Below are 14,729 nucleotides of genomic sequence, written 5' to 3' on the forward strand. Positions count from 1 at the left end.
ACACTCTGTCTTGACTTCAGTTTTAACCACAGGATTATGAGAGCAGCTAAGAAAAGAAGCATATACTATTGGTCCTTTTCAAAATCCTGAATTATAGCGCTCTGTGTAATTCATAAGAATTCATGCCTTACTTTTTGGCAGCAAGTAACCTGCACATGTTTCCTACATAGTATTTAGCAATTAAATATATAGTGCATATTAAAATTATTAACTTCCAGGGTAAGCGCAAGGAATTAATTTTAATTCTTGTAGCTTAAAGATGTTAAGGCTGTAGTTTCTAAAATTTGGTCTTTTCATCGCTAATATTAAGACCACTGGGCACTAATTGCTCACGAGTCTTTTACAAGGTTGTGACTTATAAAAACATAAAATTACTTTCTGCTAGGGTAGCCTTATTTACCACATCTGATCAGTGACACATATGTTTACAGTGCTTTGTAAGTAATTTGTATGAGTAACAGCAAGATATGTTCAGTCGTAGATCTACATATCCTGCTTTGAAATGTTGCACTTACTACTGCTGACACCAGTAACTGCTGTCCATCGAACAGGCGCTTTCTGTATTCTTCAAACTATGTTTCTAAGAAATGGACACAGGAAGCAACACTGTGAATAATACCTTCCTTTTTAAAAAGGTTTACTTCATTATTTCTGAAGGCACAAGGAGACAACTAATATTTGCAGGACTAGCAAAAAGAAATCAAAGTTCAATTCCTGCCTCTGAAATTCAATATAAAAAATTACTCAGTGAAACCAGATGTTTGCTCTAAACTGCCCAAGAAAAAGGCCTCCACAACTGGACCAAACTATAATCCAAGACCACTAGAATCACTATGCAGTTCTGCAGTCAGTGGCTCAAGTTAATCTGCTTTCCCATTATACATTTCCACTACATATAGTGTTTGTTCTATATGAACACAGGCTCCTACAGAAATTAACTTTGGGTCCTACCTACCAGCAGTCCTTTTGTTAAAGCTCATTTCCCAATCCTCCCAATTCTGAAGATTTGCCTCCTGTGCAATTTCCATATTTTTTGCTCAGAAAGCATTTTCTTCCCCTATTATGGGTAAAACCTCCAATTTGCGAACTAGTTAACAAAAGGCTCCATCAGTTCAGCTATCAGAACAGAATATTTCAAACAGAATTAATTAAGGAACATATACTGATCTTTCAAAAATGATATAAAATAATTCTGATAATTTTAAGTGTATATAAATGCAGTCAGAATGGGAAGAAATTAAGTGGAACTACCGAGATACAATAAAATTCCATGAAATAACTCCACCATAAATACAGCAATCATTTACCCCATGGAATCTAAGCAACATACAGGAAACCATCATATGGAATTTAATTTAGGGTTTTATTGTGGATTTCTGGTTTTACTGTTGTTGTTATATTGGAAAAGATTCACATTTTCTTTCATGCAGTAATTGTTTTCATTGAGTTTGAGGCAGCCAGATGCTGAGGCAACTGGCACTGCTACAAAACATAATGTCAGATTAATGTTACCCACTGTTACAGGAGGACAATTCTTGCAGGAGCACCTGAAGAATTAGTAGAACTGCCTCAGCTTAGTAATAGAGCTGTTCATTATATGGAAGACATGCTTCAAAAGGGTCAGTACATGTGAATGTATATTTGCTCTCCAGTAAAACTAACTGTAATAAATAGAATTATGTAAATGCAACATGCAGAGCTGACCAATATACAGTGGCTCAGAATGCCTCAACAAAAAGGGACTGCTCTTTGAGGGAAATAAAAAGCTATCCATGCCTTCCTCACTGCACCTTCTCCCTCGCAGACATACGATCTTTAGACTGTAAATTTCCCAGGTAAAAATACTTTTAAACTGGTACTGGAGTTACTGTTAAAGACAAATTCCAAGGAAATTACTTCAGCCAGACATCTGCCACCCATCCACTTCCTAGCAGTTTGCAAACATACAGTTCTTCTCAGGCACTTAGATCAAAACCAGCATTGTTGTAGGGCATTTTTCCTCTATACAATCACTGAGATACACCCAGAGGTGTTAAGAGGGTGGGGGAGAATATCAGTTGCATCAAAGCCATCTTGTGAAACAGAAATATAAGTTCTCCAGAACTTGTATGAGGAAAAAAAAAGACTAATAGGATATGCAAACCCGCAACTAAAAATCCCTCCTAGAATGAGAAATAGATCAGAACTACAGATTAGGAAGAAAATTAGGAAGTTATTTATTACAGAACATCTTACTGAGAATGCACCGTTGCTGGGTTTATTTAATGAGCATTAAAAAAACTTTCCTTATCAGTTCTAACTGAAGAATAAAATCATTGAATTGTTTCCAGAATCAGCACTAGAATACTGTATTAGGAAAAACCTTGCTGGTTTGTTGTTTTGTTGTTATTGTTGTTGTTTTTTAATTGAGTTCAGACAGATGGTTTTATTTCTGAAATGCTAATCTGCTGCTGTGAGTTCTGATTTTGTGGCACTTTATTTTTGATTGACACTGAGGGCTTCTTTTACAAGGCAAAGCCCATCTTGCTGTCTCCAGGAAGTGATGCAGCCAGCATGGTACCCCTATTCATGATAGACCATCTTCCACAATTTTAGCAAACACACTGTATCTTTACAAACTACTGCCTTCCATCATCTCAAAGCATGATAATTCCTTTTATTTAAATCAATGGTACAAACCTAGGCTGTGACTTCCTATTAACTAGTTTTGCAAACCTACTTTTTGAATTATTCAGTAAATTAACATCATAGATGAGAACAAACATGACTGTTGCACAGTTATTTTCATACTGAAAAGTAATCATAGAACAAAAATTATCTGTCTACTAAGATATGGATAAAAAAACACTAGAGGAAACAAATCTGCACTCCAATGATGTTGTATCCTTTTTTCTTCATATAATTTTGATGGACTGAACAGATCTATATGCAAGAAAAAGATTTCAGATTTGCAGACTTGATTCCATTCAAGTTAACACAGGTGCATTCCTACAAAATCTCTGAATCAAGATCTTGACAGTAACATAGCTCAAGTATTATTTGTTGTGCGAATTTCCTCTCTTTGGAGAATTTATGACCTATCCATTGAGAATTACAATCATCTGATGGTGTCAGAAGAACAGCCTGGAGAGAAAATAGAACCTATACCTTAATACTTGGGTGATTAACTTATTTGGAAACATTACTGAACTACTAACAAACATGCATGATTTTTGTGAAAACACAGTCTTGTATTTTTTGTAGATTTAATGGCATAAACATTTTGAACACTGTGGGCAATAGAGCCTACAATAAAAAAATGGGTACATAAAAAAATACCCTGAGATATTTTTTTTACATTTTTTTAATGAAGAAAATACTTTATTAGCAGGCCCAAGGGGCACAAAAGATTGCCACCAGACATACTTGAAAACCTTGTATGACCTATGTCCTAAGCAAGTAACACATGAATTATTAGAGTTTCTTCCTCTGAAATTATATGTTAAGCATGAAATTACTGCTTCAACAGTTCTTGGTGAGAGTAATTGATTATTTAAAGAAGACCTAAAGGTTAATTAAATTAGAAAAGAGGAATTAGTATATAGTTGCTTATTTCCAACATTTGTTGCCCACATTAAAGAAAAGCATGTCTATACATTTTACAGTTCATGAAGATGAATGACTCAGAAAATACATTATGCCAATAATTAGACTGTAGAAAGATTAATATTTATGGGAAATCTGTCAACCTTTTCATAGCTAAAAATGAAACTAAAAGCACTCCAAATTACCATGAAAATGAGTTTATGGCCTACTTTACAGAGTGTTTCTGGGTATGAAGCTTATAAAGAACTTTACATTAAGAAGAGTTGCTTGCATAATTTCACTTGAAGAAACAAGGAACTACATAGCCCAGTTTACCTCTCACATACGGGAGAAAGAGAACCAACTCTGAGCAAGTCAATCATGTTACTGCAATGTGATATCTATAGTAAGCAGAAGAAACTCAAATGTATTTTCATTTCAGTCTTTAAGACTGTGCACAGGCAAAATACTTATGTATTGATTAAGACATCAATAGGTAATTCTAGATGGGTAATAAAGAGCAACTTAAAGGCATTTTAATTCAATTCTAAAGCTCACAAATTGCACTGAGTGAGCTGATCTGAATCAATCTGAGATACCTGCATATTCAACTGCCTGTATAATCAGAATGAAAGAGTTCAAATGAACTCCCCATAATCTCTCTCAAAACTGAAGCTGAGAACTACAATGACATGATTTCCAGCTTTCTCCCATGCATCTTACGTGAAGATATCAAGATATCACGATATCACATTATCACAATATCAAGAACCAGATGTAAGTACTCCATAATCAACCAAAAGCACGTACAATCTTTGCTTTCACAGAGCTGCTACAATGCATGAGAAAACACATGTGGAATTTTCTGGGGTAAGGTTGTAAAATATTCTCATGTATTTCCCAAAGGAAATTCAGTGTTTTCCACAGCTCAGTAAATTGGTTTTCAAATTATACAACTCAACTTGATATTGTGCTTCAGTATTATAGGTAAATATAGCCATTCCAATAGCTTGTGTTCTTTTTTTGTCCCCGATGGAGTTCATAGGGATGGAAAATGCTATATGGGGTTTTTTGTTTGTTTTGTCTGTTGATTATTTTAAGGTGGGAGGCACTAATCTCTGCTAAGGTAAGAACACTTTAAGACTCAGAACAACAGCCTATACACAAGCCTATCTTGAAGCAGACAATTGTGCATGACAAAAAAACCTGCATATGTCTCTAAAATCTTGAGGAGGACCATAGACAAAGCTATTCTGATATCAAATCTCAGAATCAGTCATTTATTGCCTATTTGCAGAGAAAGTCTACCCAATTTACAGTAACTGAAAGCACTCTCATACTTTTGAGGTCAGAGAGTTGTGCCCTCTTTCCTCTCAGGATGTTTCTGTTTCCTCTCCTAGTGAAGCAGATCCATGCCTAAGCCTCTCACCCCTGCAACTGTCTGAAGTAAACCTATTAAAAGCATGCCATCTAGAAATACAGTTCCCATCAGTCATGTCTATCTTCTCATCAGGAAGCCACAGTACCCTTTTTAGTCCCTAAAATCCTGCATCCCCTATAACAATTGGTTCAGTCTTTAGGAAGCGACAGGGCAGGAAGAGAGGAAGAAGAGGAAGAACTGAATCCTGGGAATTTTTCTTATTCCTCACACTCTCACCAGAAGAAAAGAAGGCATTTTCAGGAGGCCAAGAGTGCTGCTGGGCTGGAAGGAATCCACAGCCATTCAAATCATTGAGGTGGAAAGTCTGGCAAACTTTAGAGGAAGCCTTAAACAATGCGAGGCTTAGCAGCAGCATGTGTTGGTAGTGGAAAGCTGAGTAGCCCTGACACAGGGCAGGAGACACTGGGAGCAGCTCGGAGGGCAGGGAGGCAATCGGTAGAAACTCTACCTGCCTCACAAGGCCCACTTTTGTATCTTCTGTAAAGTCAGACACAAGTAATGGAAGACAACTGAGCAGGCCAATCTGCTGAATGCTAACTAAAATACAGCTCTGTGGTCATTCCATGGCACCAGTATGTAAAGATAAAAGATTGCCATGTGTTCATGTGTTCATTCACTTTGAATGAACAACTAAACAGATAGAAAAACTTCTTAAAACAAGGATTCTCAACTGTGTTATGCTTTACTAGCAATAACACGGGGTGTAAAAATCATACATGTACAGTTTCTCCAGAGGACACCATGTCAGCTTTATCTGTACTGTGCTTCTGAAACAATGAGTACTACGGCAAGTCTCTCCAGTTGGGTTTGGTAACAGGGACTAGGCAGACCTGCTCAAAAGAGCTGCAGGAGCAACAGATTCATCACTGATGAGAGACCAGCAGTATCTGTGGAGCATCATGAGGAGGATGCTGGGTTTAGTGAAGCCTGGAACAGTGCCAGGTTTTGTGAAGACAGCTGAAGATCAGCTGAAGACAATTTAAGAATCACTGTTAACCCATCCATTACTGCTATCAGCAACAGAACTAACATAGCAGGAGGTCCTAAAAGTTTTGTGAAATTTCTCCCTGGCAATAATAGGACATGCCCTTAAAAAATCTGGCAAAATGGATCAAAACTCTCTCCCTCATGGTTACTCCTAGTCTGGTAAAGCTGTGCTACAGCTGATCCTGCTTTAGTGGGAGAGTTGGACTAGATGATCTCTACAGGTCCCTTCCAACTCTGACAACTCTGATTCTGTGATTCAGGAGAAACTCAAATAGGGAAATTTGGCATGGAAACACCTAATGAAAACATACATAATAAAGCAGATCTTGGCTACATATGTTTCAAGATAAAATCCAACATCTACTTTATTTCTTAAAGATGTATGCACTATCGGAAGTGTATTCATTTTTAAAGGTCTTGCCATGAATAAAATCCATATTTTATGAATACTTTCCAAAAGGAGGCATTGAAAGCATGTTATCTATAAGGTGCCTAGAAAAATACAGTCTGTGCTCTGGAAATCACCAGGATTTTTCTTTCAATTGTTAGACATCTCAAGGTAGAGTCTATTGCAAGGCTGGAGCCTTTGACATGAAATCTGTATTCCAGTACTGGGGAAAAAAATAAAAGAAGCACTTGCAGAAACTGCTTTTTAATATGATATCGTGTTAACTGATTACATAAACCCTTCAAGTCAAGAAATAGTTTAGTCCCCCACATCATGATTAAACCATCTAGTGGAAATAGTGTTTATTTTGCTTATAGGTACATTTCTCCTTTCCCTCTCATTCTACGTGTGTGTCTCTTATGTATGTTGTTACAGTAAGACATTTAATCAAGCCCTTTTGAAGTGGTAGAGTGGAAACAGCTGCTTCTGACAATGTGCCAATGACACAGGGCTTAAAGCTGTCATGAGCGCCAGATTGTAAGCAGCACTAATATGTGGTCGGGATGGTAGTGACTTGCAGGTCATGGCACTTCCTTGAGGAATGCTTCTAAGCCAATCAGCTGAAGGTGGTGGCTCAAAGTCTTAAGGATCTGGTGAGCTTTCTTGCATTTAATACTCTTGAGGTCATACTTCAAAGTGCCGTAGCATCTTAAGAGCCGTTTGCCATATGTGGGGGTTCTAGAGCTGATTTTAAAATATTTGCTGCTTCAAGTTAGACTTAAAAAAATAGAAATGCAGTTCTATTACACAAATTATGTCTTAAAAGTTTAATAAATGCTGAATCTTAAGCAAATATCTGAAATTCTTGTAAAGAACACCAATTTAAAGAGACTTTCTGGATGACTGTTTTTTCCACAACAAAGTGAGCTTAAAGCTCACATTTTAGAGTACCTAACATTTGATAAAACAATTTCCTGGTTTGTGAACATTACAAGATGTAGTGCACCTAGAAACCACCTCTGAATATTAACTCTCCTCAGCAATAATCCCACTCTGAAGAATCACTGCATAAATGTCTTGCTATCCAAGAAATTAACTTTTTCATTTGTTCATGCAACTGAATTTGTTAAAATTAGATTAATGTGATTAACATACATCCAAGCCAACATTGCTAGAACAAACAAATATGTGCTTCTCGCTGAGAAGGCTCTAAAATGATTTTGTTTGGATCATAATAAACACACAATGTGGGAACACATTCTTTGGAGAGTATTCAGAAAGATCCAGGGGCTAGAGAAGCTACTTTTTGTAGGTTACCTAAAAAGTCGAGGGAAGAAAACAGTCATATAAGAAATTATTCATAGCAAATAAAAGTAGATCCTTCTCCAAGTTGCTTCCTGTATTTCTCTCTTCCCTTTGGCTTTCCAGGGCAAAGAAAACACCATGAAGCCTATTTGGAAACAAACAGACATAATCTTGAAAATGCTTGCTTCTTTAGTAGAGTTTAAGGCAAATTATTTCCATCTCCACAACAGCACTACATTTTACAGAAAATTTCTTCTGAAATTTGACTTGAAAAATACTTTCATAGAGGATAAATACCCGCTTCCTGCAAACAGGGCCAATCATGAACATCATTAGGAGACCAGTTAGGTCTAAATCTGAACTAATACTACTTGCCAGATTTTCTTATTTGCACTCAAACTGCATTTCAGCTGGTGCTGCTGTATTGAAGTGTTTTAATTCTTATACACTCTGCAGAACAAAGGTGTATACAAAAGCAAAGATGACTTTCAAGATGTGGATATACATTTTAACCAACTTAGGCTGTATTCAGTTGTTCCTTTACTGGGTTGCGGGGGTTTTTTTGTGGTTTTTTTTTGTTGGTTTGGTTTGTTTTTTTTCAAATACTATATTCACTGTAATAAAGCTTTTCACAGAGAAAATAGTATTTCCAGTATTTTTCAGTCCTCTCAGAATTAGTTCAATAAGGAATGAATCACAGCAAACACTACAAAAATAAAATCTGTGTTTGCTTTCTTAAAAACAATGGCTTGCATGTTTTAGAGAAGTTAGATTTCTCCTGTAACGGAATACTGTTTCTTCTGCAGATGTTTTTAGGCTCTCTAGCCACAACCTTTATAAAAATGAATTAGTTGAATGAGAAAGTGACTCAGACATGAAGGCATATCGGTTGCTCACTGTTGTGTCCCAATCTTGAGACACTGAAATAAAAGACTTGCTTAGGAGACAAATGCAAGAGTGGAGACTGCTGTCTGGAAAAAACACTGAAATGGCCAACTAAGTAGCTCTGAAAGTCGTAACTCAGATGGCCATTTAAACTCAACTTGGGTATAGTAAAGTTCAGCAGAGCAGCTTCTGGATCCAAAGGGCTTATACGTTGGGGAGCAAGTAAGGAAGTACTGTGTATGAAGTATTGCTTCATTCCAAAAGCAACAGGAATGGTTGAGAAACTGAAGAAAGGGATGCAAAAGGAAAACAAAGCAAGAATGCTGAGAACAAAAGTGTGTCATGGAAGCTCAATGAGCATACAAATTTGTTAACAATCAGTAAAAGACTGAGTTTGTAGTATTGCTAACATCTTTTACTACTGCTAAGGATGGTATTTAATAACAGTGATACTAGAGATACCACGCAATATGTCATACTTGGAATGTGTGCAAGAAAATGGAAATCTGAGGGGTTTTAACTGATAATTTATTTTCTTGTACAGTGAATACAAGAAAGAGTTTGTAACAGAGAAATGGATCTTCAACTTGGGATCTAGAGGAGTGACTGGGGAACCACAGGAGGAAAAAAAACCATCATGCTGAAAAAAACCAGCGCCAATTTACTTGGAATCCTGATCCAAAATTCACGAATGTCAACATGTACCATCTCAAGACACCAGAATGGAAAAGGTTCTTGTTAAAAAGTTGCTTTTAGCACCTAATTGTTCTAGGATCAAGGTGGATCCACTGCACAGAATGAAATTTCAGCACTGCCACAGTATTCTCACTGAAAGGGAATTTGGAAACAGACCTCTTAGTGACATTAGAGGTCCACACACATACATATAAATATGTGTGTATATATATAATGAACTGTATGTATGCATGAATCTCTGTATTACATCACATTCATCCATCTAGTATTTTAAATTGTCTACAAATAAATGTTTCTAGATCGTTAGTGATGGATAAAAAAATAATTAAAATCCTTCAGCACTATATTTTGCTTATGGATATTTCTTTAACATCTAGACTCATAATTTTGCTGATCCTTCATATTCATAAGACAGTGAGAGGATATACAGGCAATATCCAAAACAACAAATTAAGCTGTGGGCATTTTCAAGCTTTGAGGATGGTTCCTACACAGCTCTGGACTGGGAGACTGCAGTCTCTCAGACAGTACCGGTGCACTCTTAGAAGCCAGTTGGATCAACACTAAAGAATAATCCTGGGCACATTTGATTTACCAATACAGATGTTGCTATGAATTACACAGGATTTCACTGTTTTGCATTCCATGCTCATTTGGAAAGATCGCAAGTTTCTGTCTTACATTGTCTGCATTGTATTGCTTACTAAATATAAAACCTCCTCAAGTGGCTTCTTTTCCTCCCACTCTGAAACTATTACAGAATTTTTGAGAGTTAATACTAAGAAAAAATACATGTATGACTACTGTTTTTATTTTCATTCTTGAGAGTGTGCCCTTGTACAGTCGTCAGACAGTTGATCTTGGCAGTGAAAACAGATACAACTTTCCCACTGCATCATTAAAATGTTTTTTAGAAGTCATGAGCCATATGCATACTAAGCTTAACTAGAAAGTTAAACTTTATCATCTTGAACATAAAAGTGAAATTCTCTCTTAAATTAAGCTGAACAGCAGTAACTATTCGATTTCAACTTAAACAAATCAAAGTTAGAAGAAAGTTGCAATAAGAAACTGTTCTTATGATCTTATTCTGCATAAAAGGTCTTAACATGTAAAGCTTGTCAGCAAGAACTAAAAATATCTAATTTGTATAGTACCACTGCCTGGGCTAAAAGCCCCCAGTTACTTTCAAAGCTCTCTGAGAAACCTCACACATATGATCATATTCATATATGGTTCTATGGGAATAGATATATATCTGAGTTTCTGAGAAACATTTTGAGAGTACAGTGAGCCACAGAAAAGCAAAACTGAACTATATCAACTTGGAGACAAGTGAGGGAATTCTTCTCAAATTAAGGCATCCACCCAGAAAAAAACCCTAAAAAGTCTTGCATCTGAAAGTATAAGGAATCACAAATTTGCCAGTATAGACTGCTGTGACAGGAATGAGTTCTAGATTTAATTTCTTGCACAGACAACGAATTATATATTTAAAATAAATTCTGCCCCACTTATATTAATGAGTGTTTTTTCCCCAAGACGTGGAAGTAATTGAAAGCAAATATAACATTGAGTAAAAAGTGGTGAGAAGAAAGTATTTTATTTAGTTAGTTCCTGATACAATAAAATTGGAAATGATCTTTTCTTTTTAAAAATGGTTTGTCACAAACTCCTACATATTTCTGCTTCAAGGAGTAAGCATTTCTTTGCCAATATGCAACAATCTCAGAGGCAAAATAATCTTTAAGTCTGTTGAACAACGTTTTCCAGAAGTTCATGACAGGAGAAAAGGCATAAAAGTATTCTTTAAAATGCATTAAACAGTGGATCACAGAGTAGCCTTTCACTCTCTTTTACTAGTGAAAATATATGGAATTAGGAGAGCTTTCCAAACTTAACACATTTAAAGGTAGATAAATAAACCTAAATCTAGAAATCTTTTCCAAGTATGTTAGCCAAGTAAGACTTGAAGCTAGACCACTTCACTGAGGTAACCTGAAAGTATAGTGATTGGTTTGACAAATGAACAGCTTTATCTGACTATCCAATAATTAACTATTAAAAGCATATACATAATACAGGCTGAAGATCAAATGCTCCAGCAAGAAGCTTCTCGTCAACACAAAGGGTTCAGCACTGTAGCACGTTCATCATCTTAAGTAATGGATATCATTAAGAAGGTACTTACATTAGGTCTTAATCCTGCTGCCATTTCATAATACTTCTCGGCTTCTTCATTGAGACTGGCCTGTCTGTTGGGACAGAAAAAAGAAAAATATAGTTACACCTCATTTCCTTGGTTTAAAAAAGAAACAATACCTAAAGGAATATAGCTAAAACCAAAATACTGTTTAAGGATATTACCCTAACAAATGCACAAAATATGTCACTTTGAAAGATTTTTTTTGTAGTTCAGAATGTTCATTATCACAAATCCTCTTTGCATACCATACTTTACTTCTAGTTCTGAAATTATAGTGGTACACTAGAGAGAAATGTAGGAGGCCAAACATTTATCTGAGGCAAAACCAGAGATGTACCAGTCTTCAATGGAGGAAAACTTGGCTCCTTTTTTGTAATTTTCAACAGTAAATTATTAAGCTGTAGATTATACAATAATGTAGTTCCTTTTTTTGTGCCTCCCCAAGAACACTAGCATTCCAGGAAGAAAAAAACAAACAAACAAACCAACAAAAAAACAAACAAAGCCCACAAACAAAAAAATCAAAAACAGAGCATACAGTTATTTCTCAAAAATAGGCTTCCATGATCCAGGGAAATAATTCAGAAAGGAAAGTTCTGATTTCAACAAATACTCATTTCAGTGTGAGAGATGATTTAAATGTAGATATCATATTCCAGGGGAATAAGATGAAATTCTGGGTACCTGAAGCACTATCAGCTCAGCTCTTTTTCTTTTCCTTACTAATAGAGATGGCATCTGCATTCTCCTAGTAGTTTAATTTTTATTTCTTGCCCTGAGTTTTCAGTTTTATGCCTTCAAACAAAATGCAGGATGTTGTAAAAGAAATCCAAACACATTTTTGTCTCAACAGGCCCTTTTTATCTGTTCTCTCAAACTCTTTTCCTTTTGCCTCCACCTTCTTAATTTTCTGTCCAACCAACCCTTTTGGCTACAGGCCCAATGAATATTCATTGATCACACACATACCATGAGAAAGGTGGCAAATAGTAAAAACAACCAAGCAGCCTCAGGCAGGCTACGTAACTTCTGCTAGTTATTTGCCTTTTTTTTCTATGAAGAGTTAGTTCCCTTCATAGAAGAGTCAGGACAGGAGATCTTCAGTATATTGCTGTTTGTTAGGTGATTACAGATGCATTTCTGTGACACAAAATGGGAACATTAGAAGAAAAGGGTAACACTAAATAGGGTTGATAGGTTGTGGTGGTTTTTTTTTTTCTTTTTTTCCTTTGCTTCTGATAACAGTTACAAGTTCGAGGAGTATCAATCAACTGAGCACTTGTATCTGAAGATTTTAGCTTGTTCATTACATGAGCTTTTCATGCTTTGTTATTTAGTGATTGAATTGTGTTCTAATTTTATATTCCCATCCACCCAAATTTTAAACATAATATGTGATAGGCAGTTAATCCCAATCAACACATTTTGACAGTTACTGGTCTTGGGAGGAGAAAAGGAGCAAGGCTGATCCCTTTGAAGTTTCTCACATAATTCACGTGCAAGCTGAAACCACTTCCTGACTAACAATTTGCCACGTGGAACCTGGTTTATACCTGTTAACTGTTTTAAATTACTTTGCACATGTATCATCAACTCAGTGGTTGAAGTGGTTAGGAACGATTGAATGTCTAAAAATATTCATTTAACCTGCTTCTGAAACTATCCTGCTGGGCATTAGTAGCACTTGAAATTACTGAAAAAAACATAATCTTATACTTCTGAATGTCAGGATTTACTACAAGGCATATAAAATGAAACATGTCAGAGAGCTCCTTGGTTTTTTTCCTGTTTGCACAAAACTGTCAGGAAACAAAATATTTCTGAATGTGGTGAAATTCAGTACAATAAACAAGGTGCCTTACCCAGGAGGCAGATACAGATGGTAACACTTCACCTCCAAAAAGTGTTGTTGGCATGTGAATATGGAACAAATTTAAATTCTGTCTCCTTTTAGCCCAGTGGAAATACATGTCTTGCTTTCCTCCCACATGTACATCTTGAAACATAGATCATTAATTCCCAAATTGAAGTCAGTTTGAATTTATAGTTCTCCATTATAAACAGTTTATAGAAATGAATGCTCCCCACACTAATCTGGTCAGGAAAATGCCAGTTCCATTACTGGGGCATTCAGCAACAGTTCTTTTAGTTAAGATATGGCAGAATTCTGGTTCCCATTTTCTTTGGAAAATTGAAGTAGAAATTTGTTATTTTAAGCCCTGGAATGGCTTTCTCTTGAGAAAAATGAAAGGCACAGAAGTAGGAAATCGCAGTAACCCTACATCACCAAGCAGTAAAGGCCTCTGGATCAATGTCAAACAATGGAAGGACACTACTAAAGGAAACATAATTCACATTAGAGTAAACCATTAGACAAAATGTTGATAATAAAACAGAAAGGAAGGAAAGGAAGCAAAGAGATGTTTGGAAGACAGAGTCCTTTTCATAGTTACAAGCCTCTATCCTAAATCTTTTCACGAGGTCTGACCTTGAAAACCCATCTCATTTCCCCCACAAACACCTAGCATTCACTCTTATTTTAAGGGACAAAAGTGTCTCCTCTTTTTATTCTTTCATATCACTTAACCTGAGCCTCCAGACCAACCAGTTTGCTGTACTTTGTTCCAGTTGACTGCCAGTGACACCTCATAAATGCACTTGACAACACATTGCTCTTAAGTTCTCCTGACACTGAGCTGTATTCAGCCTGCACACCTTTTGAATGTTTATTTTGATCACTGGAATAAAAGAGTGCTTTAGGAGACAAACACCACCAATTTTGACTGGTTTAGATACATAAACATGTGAATAGGAAAGGGTTATTTTTAACCTGCCTATTGCTTGGCACAAGGCTTCAGACAGAATAATTAGGGTTTTTTTTAAGTGAAATAATTGATGTCACCGGTTTTCAGAAGTTTTATTCAAAGAGATTTCTATTATAAAATGCTGAGTGTTGTTACTTAGCATTCTTAATGGGCTTTTTTGTGTCATAAGAAAATCATAATCAGACTCCATAAATGTAACCTTTTATCCACATTTTTTGTTTTACACTAGTTACAAAATCTACATAAACTATATGCTTAGCCACTTATATGTAAATATATTTACCTGTATGGACAGTAATTAAAGAATTTATAAAATCTTTTAAAGCACTAAGAGAGAGTGAACTTGTGGCTATCAGACTGTACCTGCAACTGCACTCCATGTTCAAACAGTCAATGTAGTTTGGAGACCCAAAACACTCTCACAGAAGTTCA

General features: G+C 36.0%; 2 protein-coding genes across 2 annotated transcripts in view; one reads left to right on the forward strand and one right to left on the reverse strand.

Annotated features, from left to right (window-relative positions):
• The window catches only part of SLC6A15 (solute carrier family 6 member 15), a 1,002,329-nt gene that overhangs the window by 705,448 nt on the left and 282,152 nt on the right, over positions 1-14,729 (forward strand). The gene's annotated exons all lie outside the window — the stretch shown is intronic.
• Positions 1-14,729, reverse strand: part of TMTC2 (transmembrane O-mannosyltransferase targeting cadherins 2) — a 249,038-nt gene that overhangs the window by 12,591 nt on the left and 221,718 nt on the right. The window contains exon 11 of the mRNA XM_051608986.1: positions 11,458-11,521. Within this exon, the coding sequence (XP_051464946.1) occupies positions 11,458-11,521 (64 nt within the window). The remainder of the gene's footprint in view (positions 1-11,457; positions 11,522-14,729) is intronic.

The sequence above is a fragment of the Apus apus genome, chromosome 1 (genome assembly GCF_020740795.1).
Source record: "Apus apus isolate bApuApu2 chromosome 1, bApuApu2.pri.cur, whole genome shotgun sequence".
NCBI classification, from domain to species: Eukaryota; Metazoa; Chordata; class Aves; order Apodiformes; family Apodidae; genus Apus; species Apus apus.